The sequence below is a fragment of the Elaeis guineensis genome, chromosome 13 (assembly GCF_000442705.2).
Source record: "Elaeis guineensis isolate ETL-2024a chromosome 13, EG11, whole genome shotgun sequence".
Lineage (NCBI taxonomy): Eukaryota > Viridiplantae > Streptophyta > Magnoliopsida > Arecales > Arecaceae > Elaeis > Elaeis guineensis.
In genome coordinates, this window is record NC_026005.2 from 69,779,191 (window position 1) to 69,799,124 (window position 19,934).

A 19,934-nucleotide genomic window follows, 5' to 3' on the forward strand; every position below is an offset into this window, starting at 1 on the left:
ATATCCTTTATCAGAAAATGTTTGTCGGGTGGGATTTCTAATGTTATCTTCTGCATAAGTTTTAAAATTTCTCTTTCTGCACCAGCTCGTCTACACATGACATTTATTGGATGTTTTCTATAAATGACATATTCTCCAGGTTGCATGTGCCAGACATTTACTGAGATTCCCCATTGTTCAGTATTTGCAGTAGGTCCATGATCTATACTTGAATTCACTATCCATCTTGATTGACTTTCAGCAAGTTTGTGATTGCTTGTGTTGTCTAATTTCTGTATTTAATTACTTTTTGTTCCCCATATCTGTTAAGTGCATCTGTACAATTATATCTTTCACTTTCTGAAAATGTCTACCCGACCATGACCTCGAAATATGTGTCCTTTTCACTCGATACTTGGACAGTTTCTCCTTTGTAAGGAACTGTGCTACCAAATCATCTAAGCAACAACCCATAAGCCTTTTATAGTAGCTGATTGATGGGTTTCTTGAGTATTATTTTAAGTTTGGCACATAGTGATTGGGATAAGTCAGTTAGGAGATTGGTTACATTGCAGCAGATACTAAATTTTGCAAATTGGAGCAGATGATTATCATTTTGTAGGAATATATGTATATATGTATATATATAGAGTTAGGATATGTACAACTTTTGAGATCTAAGACTGCACTAATAGTTGCGATAGGTCAGGTAACCTCGCTGGCATGAAGAATGAAGACCCGAGGATGCTCTACATTTGAGGAATTGCATATGAGCCCATGATCTCAAACCAAAAACTCCTTATCTGATGTAGTTCACCATCTTTCTGCTGCTTTGTTATCATAGAAACTTAGTGTTCTTGCACATTTTCATGCCATGTAATACTATGGGTTTCCAGGTTCATGCTTAATTATGGGCGTACAAGTAATTTTGTAATACAAAGTCATTTATAGAGCTGGTAGTTACAATAATTAAAATATTTGGATTATGTTTTTTTAAAAGTCAAGCTTGGTCTTATGCAGCCTCAACTGAAATTATTTGTCAACCACATCTCTTGTGTTCAGACTTCATTACATGGTTTCCATGCAATTCATCTTCTTCCTCTTTGTAATGGATGTGCATAAGATGTTTAGAGATTGTCACGCCCCGAATCCAACATCCGGATCGGATACGTGATGGCCGCACACTCCTTAGAGCAAGCCCTAAAGAATATGCAAAGCCAAATTAAATCATTACAACCTTATCAACCATAATAATTTATTTCAATAATAATTCATAAAATCTTGCATAATTACAATTTAAATTTCTTCAATTCTCTGATCAGGTACTATGACACTCTATCTATCCATCTGCTCACCCATAAATCTAAGCCATAGCCAATCGTGAACGTCCTGTAACTCTGAGAAGAAAAAGAAAGATGAAGAGGGTGAGCTTTACAGCCCAGTAAGAATTTCCATATCACACTGATATAGTAATATAGTCTGAAAATAAGAATAAGCAATAAAATATAAAATCTCATGTTCAATGTCCAGAATAATGCAAATATTCATAAATTTTCTGTCTTATTAAAATAGATGCATCATCATATGTTAACAGGTGAAACCCCTTTTATTCAACAATTATTTCATGTCTTATCTTTCATTTCTCCTTTCATAATCACATGATTTTTAACCTTTTCTTTCTGGTTCTGGACTATCCAAGTCTATACCTCAATCACCATCCGGATCGAATCCATTAAAAAGTCTTTTAAGACTGTCCCAGGATGAGCTCCTGGCCGGCTGTCCCACGTACCAAAGCCCGTAAGAGGCTGTCCCAGACATAAGCTCCTGGCGGACTGTTCCACATGACAAGGCTAGTCCATACCATACATCTCTTTCTTTTCATTTAATCATTATGTGTTGATTCCATCAAATCAATTTTGTCTTGCATTATGATCAATTCAGATATGTCATATCCATATAATCATGCCATCAATCTCTGATACATATATATATTGACATAACATACTTATGCTCAAAATCAAATAACAGTATCTCAGGTATAATAAATTCATTGATCTTAAATCCGACGATGCAAAACCAACGATGCAAGACCAACAGTAAAATAGCATATATATAATAGTGATTATGTACAGGGATTCTTACCTTTACCGGTGACTGATCCAAGCACAGAAATCAATGTTCTTCTTTGATTTATGAATTTCTCTAACAAAATATTCCACTCGATATCTTATGCAGACAATCGTATCTCTTCATAACCCTGATCAATATAAAAATCACATATAGAGAAATTATCGATAATTGATCCTAATACACAAATCGAGGACCTCTCTTAGGATTAACCAAAATTAGGACTTGTCTATGTATCAGGATCCTCCACTGATCCATAAGACTTTTAGAGAGAGAAAATCATGAAGAGAGAGAAAATTTTAGAGAGAAAAAATAGAGAGAGAAAGTGGAGAGAGAAACTTTCGTATCCTTTCGATGAGGCAATCATGGTCGAGATCATCAGAGGTCCTATCAGGATGCCTCAATATGAATCAAGTGTTACAAATTTCGAATAGGATCGAACTGGGATCAGATCTATCGCACGAATTTCAGAGCAATCTCAAATCATCATATTTTTATTTCAAATTTATCCTAGGGTCTGTGATACAATCAGAGAGAGAGTAGAAAGATTCTAGAGAGATAAAATTCACAAAAGAGAGAAAGATCTAGAGAGAGAAAATAGAGAGAGAATCTAGAGAGAGAAATTGGAGAGAGAAGGTAGAGAGAGGAGAGAGAAAAATTTTTCTCTCTTCTTCTTCTTTTTATTTTATTTTATTTTTTTATTTTTCTCTTTCTCTTTTTCTTTTTTTTTTTTTTTTTCTTTTTTCTTTTCTTTTTCTTTTTCCTTTTTCTTTTCTTTTCTTTTCTTCTTCTTCTTCTTCCTTCTTCTTTTCCCGTGGGTTCTTTTGGGGCAAAACAGGGGCATCGTCCCCCTCCATCTCCTCTCACCCTCAGGCGGCCAAGGAGGGCCGACTCCAGCCACCCTCCGACAGCAGCCGATGGCGATGCATCCACAGCCCCGATGACAGCCCCAACGGTGGCTGTTGCCGGTGGCACACAGGGGAGAAAAAAAAAACAAAACATAAACAGGGTGTCCCGTTTGAGCCCGAACTGGCACCTCGCCGATTTCCAAATACACCGATGATCGGAGAATAAAAAAAAGAGAAGAGGAATACCTTGCTCCGCCGTCCAAAGAAAGCTCCGACGACCCCCCTTTCTTCCGATCAACCACCCACGGTAACCTTTGAGAAAATCTCTCAAATCCCTCAATTTTTTTTGAAATTTTTGTTGTAAATTTCTAAGAGAGGACGGGGGATCTTTATAGTGGAGGTTTCCTACCCTAGCCGGACTCTTTGAGTCCGATTTTGCCGGAAATGGGAAGGAAGAAGACTCCGGCTAGGAGTCTTCCTCCTCCTCTGTTATTTTTTTTTTTTAAATCTAGGTTATTACATTCTCTCCTCCTTAAAATAATTTTGTCCTCGAAATTAGGTTATGTCGTTCGAGATACCTATTTCAAGGTATACATTCCTCATGTCATTCTCAAGCTTACGATAATGTCATATATATTATTTATTTCTCATGATCTTGTTATAACAAAAATTATTTAAAATCTCAAACTCATCCCTTCTTATTGATTTCTCAACTTTTTGAAGAACTGTAATATTTTGACTTGTATTAATATACCATCATTATTTGTCTAACACATTCCACTCAAAATTCATAATTATCTCAGACTGCCTATGATAGAAAAATAAATAAAGGTCAAACATCGGGCACTCTTCACAATCATCGATTTCTTTCTTCTCTTGATCTTCCAACAAATTTTATATGTAGACTCTCATTTTAAGAAAACCTCAATCTTCTATATCAGTTCGAATAATAATATTAAATTAAAATATATATATATATATATATATATATATATGGGATCTGTATTAAGACATTCTAAGTTTGAACTAATAACAGAACTATCAAGCTATTAACAATAAACTTGAGATATCTAGGATTTCTTGGTATTATCTACAATGAAGCAATCTACTGACAAAAAATATCAAACTATGATCAGATTAGATCATTCTTTATTTACAACTAATGTATTCCATAATATCTTCGGAATCAAAGAATTAATATTTCTAATCAATTTAACCCACCATGCTTTTGCTGCGCACTCTGATATTAATTTATCAAACTATATAAGTCTATCAAAGATAAAGATATCCTTATATGTTAGATCAATCCAGGATAGATCCAACCTTCAAATTTCATATAAGACTTACGACAAAATTTTAAGTTTCTTTATCTTTACTACCTTCGGGTATAGTATATAAAAATTAAATCTTGATCTACTTCCTATATTTGAAATCATTGTATAAGTTTCATCATTTTTCAAGAATCCAACATGTCTAGAATTAATTGGAGTTAATCTTAGATTTACCTTAAATCATTTAGATAATTTCTAAATCAATTTTTTTTTTTAAAAGAATTAATTCTAACTTGACAACTAAAAGAACTCAAGCCAACATCCTTAAGTAGAATCACTTGATTATTTCTTATAGAGCTCTCTTTATCACAACCCTTAATATTAACCGATAAATTCATACAAAATCTTATCCCTTGTATAAGTCATTCAAAATTTAACACTAGCAAGATGTCTTAATTCAATTTAAAAAAAAAATAAAATTCAAACTTTGACTTGAATAATTAATACACTTCACCGTCTTCAACAATCACAAAAAAATTAAAAAAAATCTAATCCAAAGATAATAATACGAATTATTAAGGATTTCATCATAACCTGTATATCATACTCTGACAAAATATTTTTTTTTTTAAATTTAATAACAATATCAAAATACTTTTGATCCACTTAGAAAAATAAACTATTGACTTGAAATTCAATGCAACTTGAAAGATCAAGGAATCATATTCAGAATATGATATTTTGAGTAACCAAAGATTTTACCAAGATGTGTATCTCATATTCTCATAATAAAATTCAATTATATTTTTTATCTAAGATTGAGTTTCATATATGACCTCTTATAGGTTCAGTGTTCAAAAATATTTCTCTCTCATATGATGTAATTTCTTCTTAGACCATACCCTAATTAATTTTTTTTGATAAGTCCAAAATTCATAATGTTCAGACAATTATCATTGAAATTAAAAAAAAAATCATGATCTTCAATCATATAAGTTTTACATTCTAAAATCCTCTAGTATACTCAACATAACTTATCAATACCTCCCACTTTATTCCAAGGTCAACTCTTTTCATACTTAGGTCAACCTTACTAATTGAAATCTAAGATATAACTCATCAATTCTATTATAGATATCATATGCCACTTATACATAAATTTCATCTTAATATCTATTGATTCGAAGTCTAAATATTGAATCTTCTCTTTTATATCTATCATGTTCCTCATGATCATAACCTAAGTTTAAATATCACTAAAGTCATAATTTCAAATAATTATAATCTTAAGCTTAAATACCACTTAAATCATATTTTCTAATGATCATAACCTAAACTATAATATCATTCTATTACATCCTTAATGATTATAACCTTAAACTCTGATATTATCTATCATACTCTATTGATTATAATCTCAAAATTTTGATATCACTTATATTACAATCCCTAGTGACCTTAAACTTGAGCTCTAATATTGTTCTATTATATTCTCTGATATCATTCTATCACATCCTATTGATCATGCATAAAGTTTTAATATCTCTTCATAATCTCTAGTGATCTTAAACCTAAGCTTTGATATTATTCTATCACATCCTAATCATTTATATCGTAATCTCCAATGATCATAACCTAAGCTCTGATACCATTCTGTCATATTCTAATTACTTATATCATAATCCCTAATGATCATAACCTTTGCTCTGATACCATTCTATCATGCCCCGAATCAACACCCAGGTCGGATACGTGATGGCCGCACACTCCTTAGAGCAAGCCCTAAAGAATATGCAAGGCCAAATTAAATCATTACAACCTTATCAACCATAATAATTTATTTCAATAATAATTCATAAAATCTTGCATAATTACAATTTAAATTTCTTCAATTCTCTGATCAGGTACTATGACACTCTATCTATCCATCTGCTCATCCATAAATCTAAGCCATAGCCAATCGTGAATGTCCTGTAACTCTGAGAAGAAAAAGAAAGATGAAGAGGTGTGAGCTTTACAGTCCAGTAAGAATTTCCATATCACACTGATATAGTAATATAGTCTGAAAATAAGGATAAGCAATAAAATATAAAATCTCATGTTCAATGTCCAGAATAATGCAAATATTCATAAATTTTCTGTCTTGTTAAAATAGATGCATCATCATATGTTAACAGGTGAAACCCCTTTTATTCAACAAATATTTCATGTCTTATTTTCATTTCTCCTTTCATAATCACATGATTTTTAACCTTTTCTTTCTGGTTCTGGACTATCCAAGTCTATACCTCAGTCACCATCCGGATTGAATCCACTTAGTCTTTCAAGACTGTCCCAGGATGAGCTCTTGGCCGGCTGTCCTACGTACCAAAGCCCGTGAGAGGCTGTCCCAAGCATAAGCTCCTGACGGGCTGTCCCAGGTATAAGCTCCTGACCGGCTGATCTACCTGTAAGCCAGTGGGGGCTGTCCCAGGCATAAGCTCCTGGCGGGCTGTTCTACATGACAAGACTAGTCCATACCATACATCTCTTTCTTTTCATTTAATCATTATGTGTTGATTCCATCAAATCAATTCTGTCTTGCATTATGATCAATTCAGATATGTCATATCCATATAATCATGCCATCAATCTCTGATACATATATATATTGACATAACATACTCATGCTCAAAATCAAATAACAGTATCTCAGGTATAATAAATTCATCGATCTCAAATCCGATGATGCAAGACCAACAGTAAAATAGCATATATATAATAGTGATCATGTACAGGGATTCTTACCTTTACCGGTGACTGATCCAAGCACAGAAATCAATGTTCTTCTTTGATTTATGAATTTCTCTAACAAAATATTCCACTCGATATCTTATGCAGACAATCGTATCTCTTCATAACCCTGATCAATATAAAAATCACATATAGAAAATTACCGATAATTGATCTTAATACACAAATCGAGGACCTCTCTTAGGATTAACCAAAATTAGGACTTGTCTATGTATCAGGATCCTCCACTGATCCATAAGACTTTTAGAGAGAGAAAATCCATGAAGAGAGAGAAAATTTTAGAGAAAGAAAGTAGAGAGAGAAAGTAGAGAGAGAAACTTTCGTATCCTTTCGATGAGGCAATCATGGTCGAGATCATCAGAGGTCCTATCAGGATGCCTCAATATGAATCAAGTGTTACAAATTTCGAATAGGATCGGACTGAAATCAGATCTATCGCACGAATTTCGGAGCAATCTCAAATCATCATATTTTTATTTCAAATTTATCCTAGGGTCTATGATACAATCAGAGAGAGAGTAGAAAGATTCTAGAGAGATAAAATCCACAAAAGAGAGAAAGATCTAGAGAGAAAAATAGAGAGAGAATCTAGAAAGAGAAACTGGAGAGAGAAGGTAGAGAGAGGAGAGAGGAAAATTTTTTCTCTTCTTCTTCTTTTTATTTTATTTTATTTTTTATTTTTCTCTTTCTCTTTTTCCTTTTTCTTTTCTTTTTCTTTTTCCTTTTTCTTTTTTTTCTTTTCTTCTTCTTCTTCTTCCTTCTTCTTTTCCCGTGGGTTCCTTTGGGGTAAAACAGGGGCATCGTCCCCCTCCATCTCCTCTCACCCTCAGGCGGCCAAGGAGGGCCGACTCCGGCCACCCTCCGACAGCAGCCGACGACGACGCATCCACAGCCCCGGTGACAGCCCCAACGGTGGCTGTTGCCGGTGGCACACGGGGGAGAAAAAAAAAAACAAAACATAAACAGGGGTGTCCCTGTTTGAGCCCGAACCGGCACCTCGCCGGTTTCCAAATACACCGGTGACCAGGGAATAAAAAAAAGAGAAGAGGAATACCTTGCTCCGCCGTCCAAAGAAATCTCCGACGACCCCCCTTTCTTCCGATCAACCACCCACGGTAACCTTTGAGAAAATCTCTCAAATCCCTCGATTTTCTTCGAAATTTTTGTTGTAAATTCCTAAGAGAGGACGGGGATCTTTATAGTGGAAGTTTCCTACCCTAGCCGGACTCTTTGAGTCCGATTTTGCCGGAAACGGGAAGGAAGAAGACTCCGGCTAGGAGTCTTCCTCCTCCTCTGTTATTATTATTATTTTTTTTTAAATCTGGGTTATTACAGAGATACCATGGAATCTGATAATCTATCTCATATATTTATTTTCATATCATGCAGCTACTTTTAACGTTGAAAATTTTAGGATTGTATGAAGATGGGAAAATCATTGGGAAATACACTCGAACCAAAGAATCTGGTGGATAGATTTGGAGCTGATTCTGTCAGGTACTTTTTCTTGCGAGAAGCGGAATTTGGCAATGATGGGGACTATTCAGAGGACCGTTTCATAAATATAGTCAATGCACATCTTGCAAATACAATCGGTATGTTACTTGGCTACTAGAGTCATTGTTGATTGGAATGTTTACTATCTTTTTCTGGTAGTATGTAGTAACATTGGAGTAATTCTTAACCCAGTTTATATGCTTGTTTCGATTCCCCTTTTATTTGGGTTGCTTGTATTTATATGCACAGGAAACCTTCTCAACTGTACCCTTGGACTTTTAAAGAAGAACTGCCAGTCCATGTTGGCTTTTGATTCTAGTATTGCAGCAGAAGGACATCCGTTCAAAGATACTGTGGAGAAGTTGGTAAGGATTAGTAACTTATTCTTGAAGCTCTTATCTCTTTTGAATTTATTTTTTGTCATTTGGAGTCTGCTCCTTTATGATGTCATCAGCATGCGCTACTTAGTTGAATATTTTAATGAGTTTCTCTTTGTTATCCTAATTCCTTGAAAACACAATTTAATATGGACTCCATGGAGTTCTAAATTTTCAGAGAGGTAATCCGCAGTGAACCTCATTAACACCAAAAGATCTTCTTATACATGTCTAATGGTGAATGGCTTAGACAAGAAAACCAGTCAAGGGAAAATAGAGTTCTGAGTGATATTCATGGACCTATGCAATGGTATTTTATCTTCATTTCTACCACATTTTGACGTGTGCCAGTGGCTGCATCTGGACAGTTGCATAAGACTATCATTGTGTTGTGCCAAGTGATTTGATGGAGAAGTGGGCCTTACCTGATGGCTGATACCTTGTAGAGGACCTCATATGAGATTTTTTTTGGTGGGAATTTGTACAGAATTAGGCCCCAGTTTGTGTTTATATGTGCATGCATGATGAGTAGGGGGAGGATGCCTGCAGCTAGTATGCTATTTGGCTTTTCTTTTTCTTTTTCCTAGTCTAATAATTCATTTCTTCTAGTGTCCCGTTTGTCTTGGTTCCTGGCTTAATACTTCGTAGTTTTCTTCTTTGGCTTTCACAGCTTGTCTAGATGTATGTCCACTGATGCGTACTTCTTAAAAAGTTCTCCTTCTGAACAAGCATTGTCAACAAGGTTCACCGTCTTAGTATGGACCCCATACCAATATCATCCTGGTACAGTGTTGGTACACCCGGTATAGGGGTTGGCTTGGTGTATCAACACTTGCAATGCCCCCGTACTGCCTACCAGTTTGGTATAGTTACAACGGTTTGGTCGATACACACTGGTACAGGCCGGTACAGCATGGTTGTCAATGCTAAAAAATACCGAAATTTCCTTTCATTGTACCATGGTAGATGAGCATATATTGTCTCTAAGGATTGCTTTTTTTCTAAACATATGCTTACTATAACACAAAAAGCTTATTAGCATGAAAAGTTGAAATGGAATTTTAGAATAAATATTTAAGCTATATGTAATACCTTCTCTTGCTGATGCCTGTTTGCATAGGTGAAGAAGGCAAGACACCATTATGAGAATCTCTCATTGTAATCTGCTTGTGAATCTGTGTTAGATATTGGTAATGCTGGTAATTCATATATGGATGAACGTGCTCCATGGTCTGGTTTTAAGAAAGGGGGTGCTAGTTCTGAAATGGCTGCAAAGGTATCGACTACATCTTAGTTTGATCATTTGTTCGATCATTTTTGCGCTTTTTCAAGTTCTTTCTTTGCCGTGATGTTAATCTTGCAGACGATGAATATTACTGTACCTTCATTAGATACCAAAAGTTCTTTTAATATTATAAGAAAGGAGTTATACCACTATTCCATTAAACTAGATAGAAGGGAAATATGTAGAGGTGAGGGGTTTCAGAGACTGGATACACCTCAAATATGGAGGTCACCTTACCTTAATATATTTCGCATAGAAGCCTATACTACATGAGCCAGATCATTCAGCCCATTGTTTTGAGGTTCTTGGTCCACAGCACATATCGTCCAAGTGGTAAGTATAATATGGCGGGCTGATGTGAAAACATAACCAGTTTTCTGCCTTTGAGGTACTGAAAAGGCCCACTCTAGGGGAGAATAAAGATTGGTATCTTCATGCTTAAACATCTCTGTGGAGCTTCCTTGTTTCCTTTCTTTTTTTTTTTTTTTTTTTTGCTGAAAATGCTATCACTGCACTATAGCCATATGAATCAAAAAAAGTGATAAGGAAAAAGGTAGGTGTAGATCTTTGGTTGACAAAAGATCCCCAATAGACTGGGTAATTTTGTAAAGTTGTTTGAATTGAAAATCATGAGCAAAAACAGATACTTAGAGTGATCATGAAATTGTGGTGGGCTTTGGATGCATTTTCATTTTGGTGGAGCAGAGTGAGCAATGAATGGACTTGAAGAAACTGAACAACTGCATGGATGAAAGACTCTTGGTTGACTGAACTAAGATATAGGGGTGGAAGTGGTTAGTTTGATGGTGGGGTTTGGCTTTGATTAGACTGGTATACTAAGATTGCTCGGCTTGATTTAAAACCTTCCCACCTGCTCATAAAGTCCCCCTGAACCTTTATTCATAAAGTCCCCCTGAACCTTTATACAACTTGGTAGATTTGTTTAACTATATGTTTGCTATACCACCCCATACTGCCCGATGTGAAGCACACCGTACCATCTTGTTCACATATCGATATACCATACTGCTTCGTACTAACACTGTTGTACTGTATTATATCACATATTGATACTGTAATAGAATGGTATCAATATAGGATCTGATATCGAGACGGCGAATCTTGTTTTAACATTTAATTTGAGGATTGAGTCAAATTGGAGCCTCCACTTTTTTTTTTTTTCATTCCTCTGACACTGCAAGTATGTAACTTTTACTAGTCTTACAGCTGGCAGCAACTAGCATAAAATCTTAAACAGGTGTTAATGATGATTTCAACATAAAGGAAGTTTAAATAGTCCTTATATATCTTGATAATATTGTTTGAGCATCTTATTTTGTTTTTGTCAGTCAAGGTTTCAGATATGATCAAAAATATAGATTAAGGAGGAGAAAGAAAATTAAGAATCTCGAGTGACTTTTTTATGTCTAATTTGATATAATTCCATATGAGTGCATTTAACTACGTTTGCATGGTCCTGAGAACTGGTTTAAAACCCAAAATATTGTTCCGGATCCCCTATAAACATGGCCTGTAACTGATGTGAAGCCTTTTATAGTTTACTCATGTTCTGACTTATTGATCATAAAATTCTTATAACTACTAAAAGAGTTATACTGATTTTCCTAAAATACCTGACCATGTACCAATAACTTTGGCATGCAAAAGAATTTGTCTACCTCAATAAGGTTTTCCTAAAACTGCTCCATTATTTAAATCCCTAAATTATGAAGAAAATCAAGACCCAGATCTAAACATTGAAATGCTCGATACAATCTGGGGTCCAATTTTGCTACATTGGTGGTGTCTTTTCCTACCTGATTTGGTAACTAATTTACTAGATACTGTGCTAAATAACTGGTCTCACTTTTTTTTATAATCTATCAATGTTTTAATTAATATGACAGTTAATAGCATTGGCTGGTGAATTTTTTCACAAGTTTACTGTGCTACCTATTTCACACTTCTATTTGACAGCCTTGGCTGTGAACATCTTCCATGGAAAGATCAACGAATTTGTGCTATTAAATGCTAAAGGATTGGTGGGAAATGCAAGGTTAGAGTTGCTAATCATTTCATTGTTCATTTATATGCAGGACCTTGTAATTATATTGGAGGCAATTAGGATTATAGCAATTGCTTTACGTCCAATCACTCCAAGCCTATGTTTGAGAATATACATGCAACTTGGGTTTTCAAAGGATCAGTTTGAAGCAGTGACCTGGGTACTTTCAACTCTTTATGCATCTTCTTTCTCATGCAATGTATACTTCTGAGCAGCCTTGTGCATGAAGGAACATAACTTTTCTTGCATCCATAAGTTTTTCTATTTAGTATAGTACTATGCTATGCTTGACCGTCTCATAGGAAATAGCGATAGCATTTATAATATATAGATTAGAGAATCAATATTTATCGTGTTGCATCTGTATGCATGATCTTGGCACAATCTTGCATCAAATTTTGGGATTTGGTCCTGGATGTGCATAGTTGGTAGCAGTCAATTTTATTATTTTTACAAATTTCATTGATATTTACATTTATGATTATCTTTTTGCCTTCATCATGTAGAGTGATACCAAATGGGGTGGGATGAAAGCCGGTCAGATAATGGCAGATGCTAAGCCAGTGTTTGCAAGGATCGAAAATAGAAAGGAAGGAGAAGATGAAGTGGTTCTCAAGGTGGTCAAGGATAAGAAGAAAACTTCTCGTAGTCAAGGGCTTGTACAGGCTTAACAGCAATATTTGGCACTTTCTACCATAGCTTGGAGGCTTTTGGTCGATGTGGAGATGGCACATGATTGACAGGGTTTGCTTGAATGTGACCGCCACAGGTTAAGCAGTCCTGAGGCTTTTTGTTGAGATCTGTAGCTAATTATGTGATGGTTGCCTCCAACTCTTGGTGATTCTTTTATAGAACTTGGTTAAGATAATGTGAAAAATTGTCTTCCAAATTCTATTTCAATAGTGTTTGTGTTCTATTTATGCATGGTAATCCTTGTGTTCCAAGTATACAGACAGAAGTCTACTTCCTCATATTAGTTGCTTTGCCGTGAAATATAAGAGCATACTCATGAGACCTACCAGAATGGTCTCCAAATGCTCGATCCCTCCAACCTTAGCTGTTTTAATACTTGTGGTGATGCCTCTGCTCTTATGTTGGCTAATGCATTAGGAACCATGTGTTGTGTCCAAATAGGAGGACAGCCATAATGTTCAACAATTTTTTGTCTTACCTCCTATGTTTAATGTGCTCGCGGCCTTATGTATTCGAGCTACATTCTCATTCAATCTCATTTTAGACTTGGAAAATGATCTTCAATCTCTTTGGAAGTCTGTCTCATAAATGGCCTGATCTTGAGCAGTTTAGGTTTCCATAGATGAGTAAGTGGTTAAGTTGGTTCGATGAAAATCATGAATCAGCTGATTGTTCTCATGTGCTAAAAGTGTGACAGCTGGTTTCTGAAAGTTCTATTTCCTTTTCTATGTCACTCATCTAGTGATAAAATTAGAGCATCCTTCTTCATACTGCTCCTGGATGGTCACCAAGGTAATTCAGATTTAGAACTATATCTTCTTCATAATGAAAGGTTCAGGCTCATGAGCTTTGGCCACCTCTCCTTCTCTCTTTTATTCCATTAATTATTTCACTGTTGTTTGCTATGACCCCCTTTTTATAATATCGGATGACAATGTTCCAGTGGACTAGTGGGTCGTGCTACTAAGCACATAATAATTCTATCGCTCGACTGTCGGTACCGTAGCGTGAAAACTATTAAGCCATATATATAAAAATATTATAGTCTCGCCAAAGGAACTCTATGTTGATATTAAAATGCCGGCATTGGATGTAAAATTCTCTTAGATTCGAAACTTCCATTTATATGGAAAAACATAAATGCCAAGATAAACACAATTGTGATGTCTATTACCAATTCTTTGGAGCCACAATCACACAACAGACAACAAACTTCCAACTCAAGTCTCGTAGAAGTTTAACACTAGGAAATAGGTTTAGAAGACTAAAAATTATAGCTTGACAACTATTAGAGGTAAGATACTACAACAGACTTTACCTTCCACATAAGTTTCATCTGGTCTTCTAATGAACTCTAGTTCCAATGTAAGCATCCCTGATTGTATGCATAGTGGTTACAAGATCACTCATGTTCAATCTTTCTCTTGCTAATTCGTGTGAGCAAGCAAGACCAATTTTGGCAATGGATACTAAGCATTCATGAGTTTTACTTTCTTCCTCCGCAAGCGGCATTAGGGGATCTACAATTGTAATGATTCTATCAGAAAAAGCTATCTCGACAAACTTCCGAAGGCTTAGGCCGTCTTTGAATATATCATCAACAGGTCTCTTTCCAGTGAGTATCTCCAAAAGAAGAATTCCATAGCTATAAACATCACCGGAAGTGGACACTGGACCACCTGTGCCATATTCTGCAGTCCATATATTTACATGCTTGAGCAAAATGTATTAATTCAACATCAACAATTTAAAAAAAAGATGAAAAGAAAAGTTCGGCATGGACATCTTAAATTGAACAACTATGAGCCAAGAAGATAAAGATGAAAATAAAATATACCTGGAGCTATATATCCCAGGGATCCTCTTATCCGAATTGAGCTATTCTTATCTGTTAAGGAGCTAGGTGTAGCTTTAGATATGAACCTTGCTAGACCAAAGTCCCCCACATGAGCAACCATCTCATTATCAAGCAGTATATTACTGGGCTTTAGATCACAATGAACAATAGCTGGCCGACAATTATTATGAAGGTAGTCTGTTGCCTCAGCCACATCGATAGCTATGTTCAACCTTTGAAGTAGGCTTAGTCTTTCTAAATGATTATGCTGATCTAACTCTGGATGTAACCAATTCTCTAGACTTCTATTCGGAATGAACTCAAAAATTAGAGCTTTGAAATCATTGCCTCTGAAATCAACCATTGAGCAGGAAGTCATGATCTTGACAAGATTACGATGTCGAGCGCTTTTCAGGACCTCACATTCAGCTAAAAAACTCTTCGAAGCTCCTCGATATTGAAGGTTGAAAACCTTCACTGCAACAATAGTTTGCTGAGGACCCAAGATGCCTTTGTAGACTGAACCATACCCTCCTCTACCGATGAGATTAGTGGAAGAGAATCCATCGGTTGCTCTAACCAGTTCAGTGTAAGAAACTCTGGGGAATTGGTCCTCCAATGGAGTTACAATGGGAGCATTATTTTTTTTGGACTTTTGCTTGTGTCGAAGGATGAAAAAGGAGAATAGAAGGCTCACACACAAGACTGCTCCAGCTACGGGAATCACTATTTTCAGTAGTAGAGGCCACTTTCTCTTTTTGTATGATCTTCCTTGGCATGCGGGCAAGTGCAATGCTGGAACACCCCCACAGAGTCCATTATTTCCTTCGACTGAAACTCGAGTTGCATTTTTGAAGACCCCCTTTACCGGCACTTCTCCTTCGAGACGATTAAAAGACAAGTTCAAATTTTCCAAGAGATTCAAGTCTTCGAGAAAAGCTGGAATAGGCCCTGTTAAATTGTTATGTGAGAGATCTAGTAGTTGAAGGGCCTTTATGTTGCTCAAGGTTTGAGGAATTATCCCTTGGAATAAATTGTTGTGCAGATATAACTCCTCCAATACCTCACAGTCACCAAGAGTGCTGGGAATATTACCAGAGAGCATGTTCCAAGAAATATCTAGATTTTGTAGATTCTTCAAATTTTCGATCTCTGGAGGGAGAGATCCAACAAATGAATTAGAAGATAAATCAAAATAAATGGATAGGGAAGAAAGGCTTACGATCTCTTTGGGTATGGTTCCACTAAGCTGATTGTTAGAGAGGTCCAAGGCTGATAGGTGTTGAAGGTTTCCAAGGCTTGGAGGTATGGGGCCTTGCAGGTAATTCTGATCCAAAAAGAGTTTAGTCAATAGAGTGAGATTGCCTAGAGAGAATGGAATCTGCCCTGTAAACCTGTTCATATGCAAGCCGAGGATCTCTAGCCTTGAAAGCATCCCGATACTTTCTGGAATAGTACCGGTGAGATGGTTATCCTCCACACCGAGCACATTCAGGTTGGCCAGGTTTCCAATTCCATGGGAATTCTCCCCGAGATTTGGTTGCTTCCCATAACAAGTATTGGAGATGTGAAGAGAGGTTGACTACTGAGTTGGGTAACATGCCTCCTAGCATATTTTATCCAGTGCCAGCACCTCTAATTGGCTGCAGTTGCCAAGGAGTCGATGAATTCCCACTCCCTGGCATTCTTTGCCTCGAGCTGATTAGATTCTAGATTTAAATATTGTAAGCTTGCTAATCTTCCAAGTTCCGACGGCACCCTTCCACTAAAGTTGTTACTTGACATGACAATGACATGAAGTCCCGAGGCATTAGCTAGTGTAGGAGGAATGGGTCCATCAAATTTGTTAGCATCCAATAGAAGGCCCTGAAGATTAGGAAGGGTGACACCAATGTCTGGTGGAATGCTCCCTTGCAGATCATTACCTGCTACTGCGAAGTGAGTGAATGATGACATGTTGTAAAGCCGGCCAGGGATTGTACCTTTGAGATTGTTGGCAGACAATTGAAGATATTCCAGGGTTGTAAGCTGGCTAATCTCCTCCGGAATGCTGCCATGCAGATGATTCATATCGAGTTGGAGTATTGTGAGCGATGACAGGTTACCGATTGAAGGTGGAATGAATCCACTAAGGCTGTTGTTCCAAAGATCCAGCTCACCAAGCTTTGTAAGGGAGGCAATGTCCCCTGGAATCTTTCCTTTGAGCTGGTTGCTCGACAAGTCAAGAGTTAGTAGCTCAAAGCAGTAAGTCACGTTCACAGGGATGACCCCTTGGAATGAATTGAAACTCAAGTTGAGATGTTTTAGGCGGCGCAAACGGCCTAACTCCGGTGGAATCTCGCGGATGAAACCATTGTTTTGGAGGTCGAGCCGGTGAAGGAAGGTGAGGTTTCCAATGGAGGGAGAGAGAGAGCCCTCCAATCCGCAAGAGCTGAGGTTCAAGGCGACGACCCTCTGCTGGTGCTTCCTGCTGCATGTGACGCCCTCCCAATTGCAGAAATGGATGGTGTTGTTCCACGAGCCTAGAGCTTTCGAGGGATCATAAATTGTTTGATCTTTGAAAGCAAGCAGTAATAAATAGTCGGTCTCGTTTCCGAATGGAATAGCTCCCATGGCATCAACCCCGGATGGGACCAACAAGCATGAGGAGGACCAGAGGAAGAAGAAGATCAACCCCATGTTTAGTATCAGTAGTGGAAGTTCCATGCTCTGTTGTGGAACAGAAATTGTGCGGCGCTGCTTCATAAATATTGTTTGGAGGTGGCGAGAGCTGTCCTGGTGAAGACTAAACAATTAGTCAACATTCTTCCTTTTTCTTTTTTATGGTAATGGAGGCAGAAAGGTGTGAGAACAGGTTTGCAAACAGAACAATGAAAAATATAAGGGAGAAGTCTACAGCTAAGAGAGGATTTACGTGCGATTTCCGCACACCGAGGACTCCTTCACGCTCCCGTCTCGCTCTCGCTCAGTCTCTCTCACAGATGTTCTTTCTCACTCTCTTGCCCCCTTTCTCTGCTATGACATTCTTTTTCTTGTTGCTCTCTCGTTCTCCGTCCCTCTCATGACTCTCTCTCAGTCTCTCCTACATCTCCTTTCTCTAAACTTGTTCCCGAAGAGATTCGCTATGTCCTGTGACAAAAAAATAAGATCAAACTAGTAATCTGTTTCTCTAAAAGAAATAAAAAATTAATTAAATCTTTGATAGTTTTAAAAATTTTAAAAATTATTTTAAATTATTAGCATATTGCTTAATAGACCCATGTACGTGGGTGGTTTTGAATTGTTAGGTTTCGATGACCGGATTAAATTTATTTTGATTTTTGTCATTTGTATGGTAAGTGACTTAATATTTTTTAATATATTTTTTAAATTTTATTAATTTTTGCATCTCTTTAATTGAATGGTCAAGTATGTTATGTTTTATTTACAGTATGAAAATTAAATATATATTTTGATATTTCTGTAAATAAATTAGTTTAATATATAATTTATTCTGATATAGATTTTAAAAAATACTGCTGCCCAATTAATATAATTATTTTCTTCAAATATTTAATATAGCTATGATTTGTTCTGGCTCCATCAATGAGGATTGTATATTGGTTCTGTCGATTTGTAATATGAGAAATTGGTTTTGATACTACACCATCAGTGAACATAATAGTAGTTATCTAAGGACCCGGTATCTGATATCTATTACTCGTATCGGTTGGTTGTAATCAATCCATCCACTAGGTCATGTGGCCATAGCCATTCTAGTATTAATTTTTAAAAGTATGTTTTTGAAAAAGAAAAAAATTATTTATTCTTTGATATGTGATAAGAATTGAATATCACCTGATCAACTATACAAAATTAGTTTTATTATGAATCAATATGCTTTAACCCATCTTCAAATATTTTGTCACTTATTGAGCGAGCATCGCTCATTATTGTTCTTTCTCTATTTTTCAGATTCTGGATTTGAGAAAATGTGCTGGTTGTCTGGAACATTTAGAAGATTTTAATTTGCAAGAATTAAGGATGTCTTGTTATTGATTTAAAAGTATTATGAAATAGATTTATCTTTTAGATAATATATCCGTGGGATTCATTTTATAGACATACAGCATCTGTTAAGCACTCGGTTTTGGCATGTTACATATAATATATTAGAGAAGACGGGTTGAGAGGTGGAAGATTTATCAATTGCAGGTAGAAACACGTACCTTTCGAGGCTTGAAAGCGGACATTGACCGATCTTTCGGTGCACCCCAGAAGCCGTGGTTAGACGTGTGGAAAGGGTTGCTTTGAAAAGTTAGTCCTTCAATCATCAAAAAAAAAAAAAAAAAAAAAAAAGTAAGTCCTTCCTTTCTTTTGTTGGTAAGTTCTTCCTTTCTTTTAAAAGTAAGTCTTTCTTGGTCATTGTTTAGAGGATTAGGTTACAGTCACCCAATCATTTACCTGAAGCAGAATAATTTAGAATAAATTAAAGAAATGTAGGAAAGATGGGGTGCCACGGCACAATGAAACGTGTGGGTCAGTGTGTGGACTGGGCTATTTTCACACAATTTGAGGGAACAGAAAAGACAAAGGCTTCTTTCTCAACTTGATCCTGTTCATTTCTTGTAGAAAGCAGAACTGTTTAGGATTTTTGGATCAGTTCAATCTTCCAGGCAGTAAAAATATTAATATTTTATAATATATTTTCATTTTAGATTTTAGAAGAGTGCAATTGAACCTCATTAAGACAACTGGAGCGAAGATGGAGTTCGCCCAATTCATCCACTCATTGGCAAGTTTCTAGCTCGAGGTGGTTCCAATATATCTAATATTGTCAAAGCTTTCTTTCTTTTTTTCTTTTATTCACTAAAATGTAAAAAACTTTCTCAAAACCAATTCTAAAGAAGATACCCTTAAAACTTGATCTTTTCAAATGCGAGATGATCACAGGAGTTGATATGCAGTTTTCCAAATATATCGATCTTAGTTATTGATATCAGATGGATTAATCAAGAAAGTTAATAGTTAACAAATTTAACGGTTAATCTTTTTCAAGAGTCCAAGTCAAAATTAATTTAAATGAAATCTAGAAATCTATTAAGGAATTTAATAATAACTTCTATTTTCTTATTTCCGAAGAGAGCAAGTTGGATTTCGTTTTCTTATTAAAGCTAGGACAC

The 19,934-nt window shown here is 36.1% G+C and overlaps 1 protein-coding gene and 1 pseudogene across 1 annotated transcript; one reads left to right on the top strand and one right to left on the bottom strand.

Moving 5' to 3' along the window:
• The window catches only part of LOC105056161 (methionine--tRNA ligase, chloroplastic/mitochondrial-like), a 31,013-nt pseudogene extending 17,877 nt beyond the window's left edge, over positions 1–13,136 (top strand).
• Positions 13,137–14,083: 947 nt separating this feature from the next.
• Positions 14,084–17,842, bottom strand: LOC140853164 (uncharacterized). The gene is given in 4 exon segments (XM_073247250.1): positions 14,084–14,626; positions 14,773–16,315; positions 16,406–16,425; positions 16,428–17,842. Coding segments are annotated over 4 exon segments (3,000 nt in total). The 5' UTR covers positions 17,518–17,842; the 3' UTR covers positions 14,084–14,279.
• Positions 17,843–19,934: the final 2,092 nt, after the last annotated feature.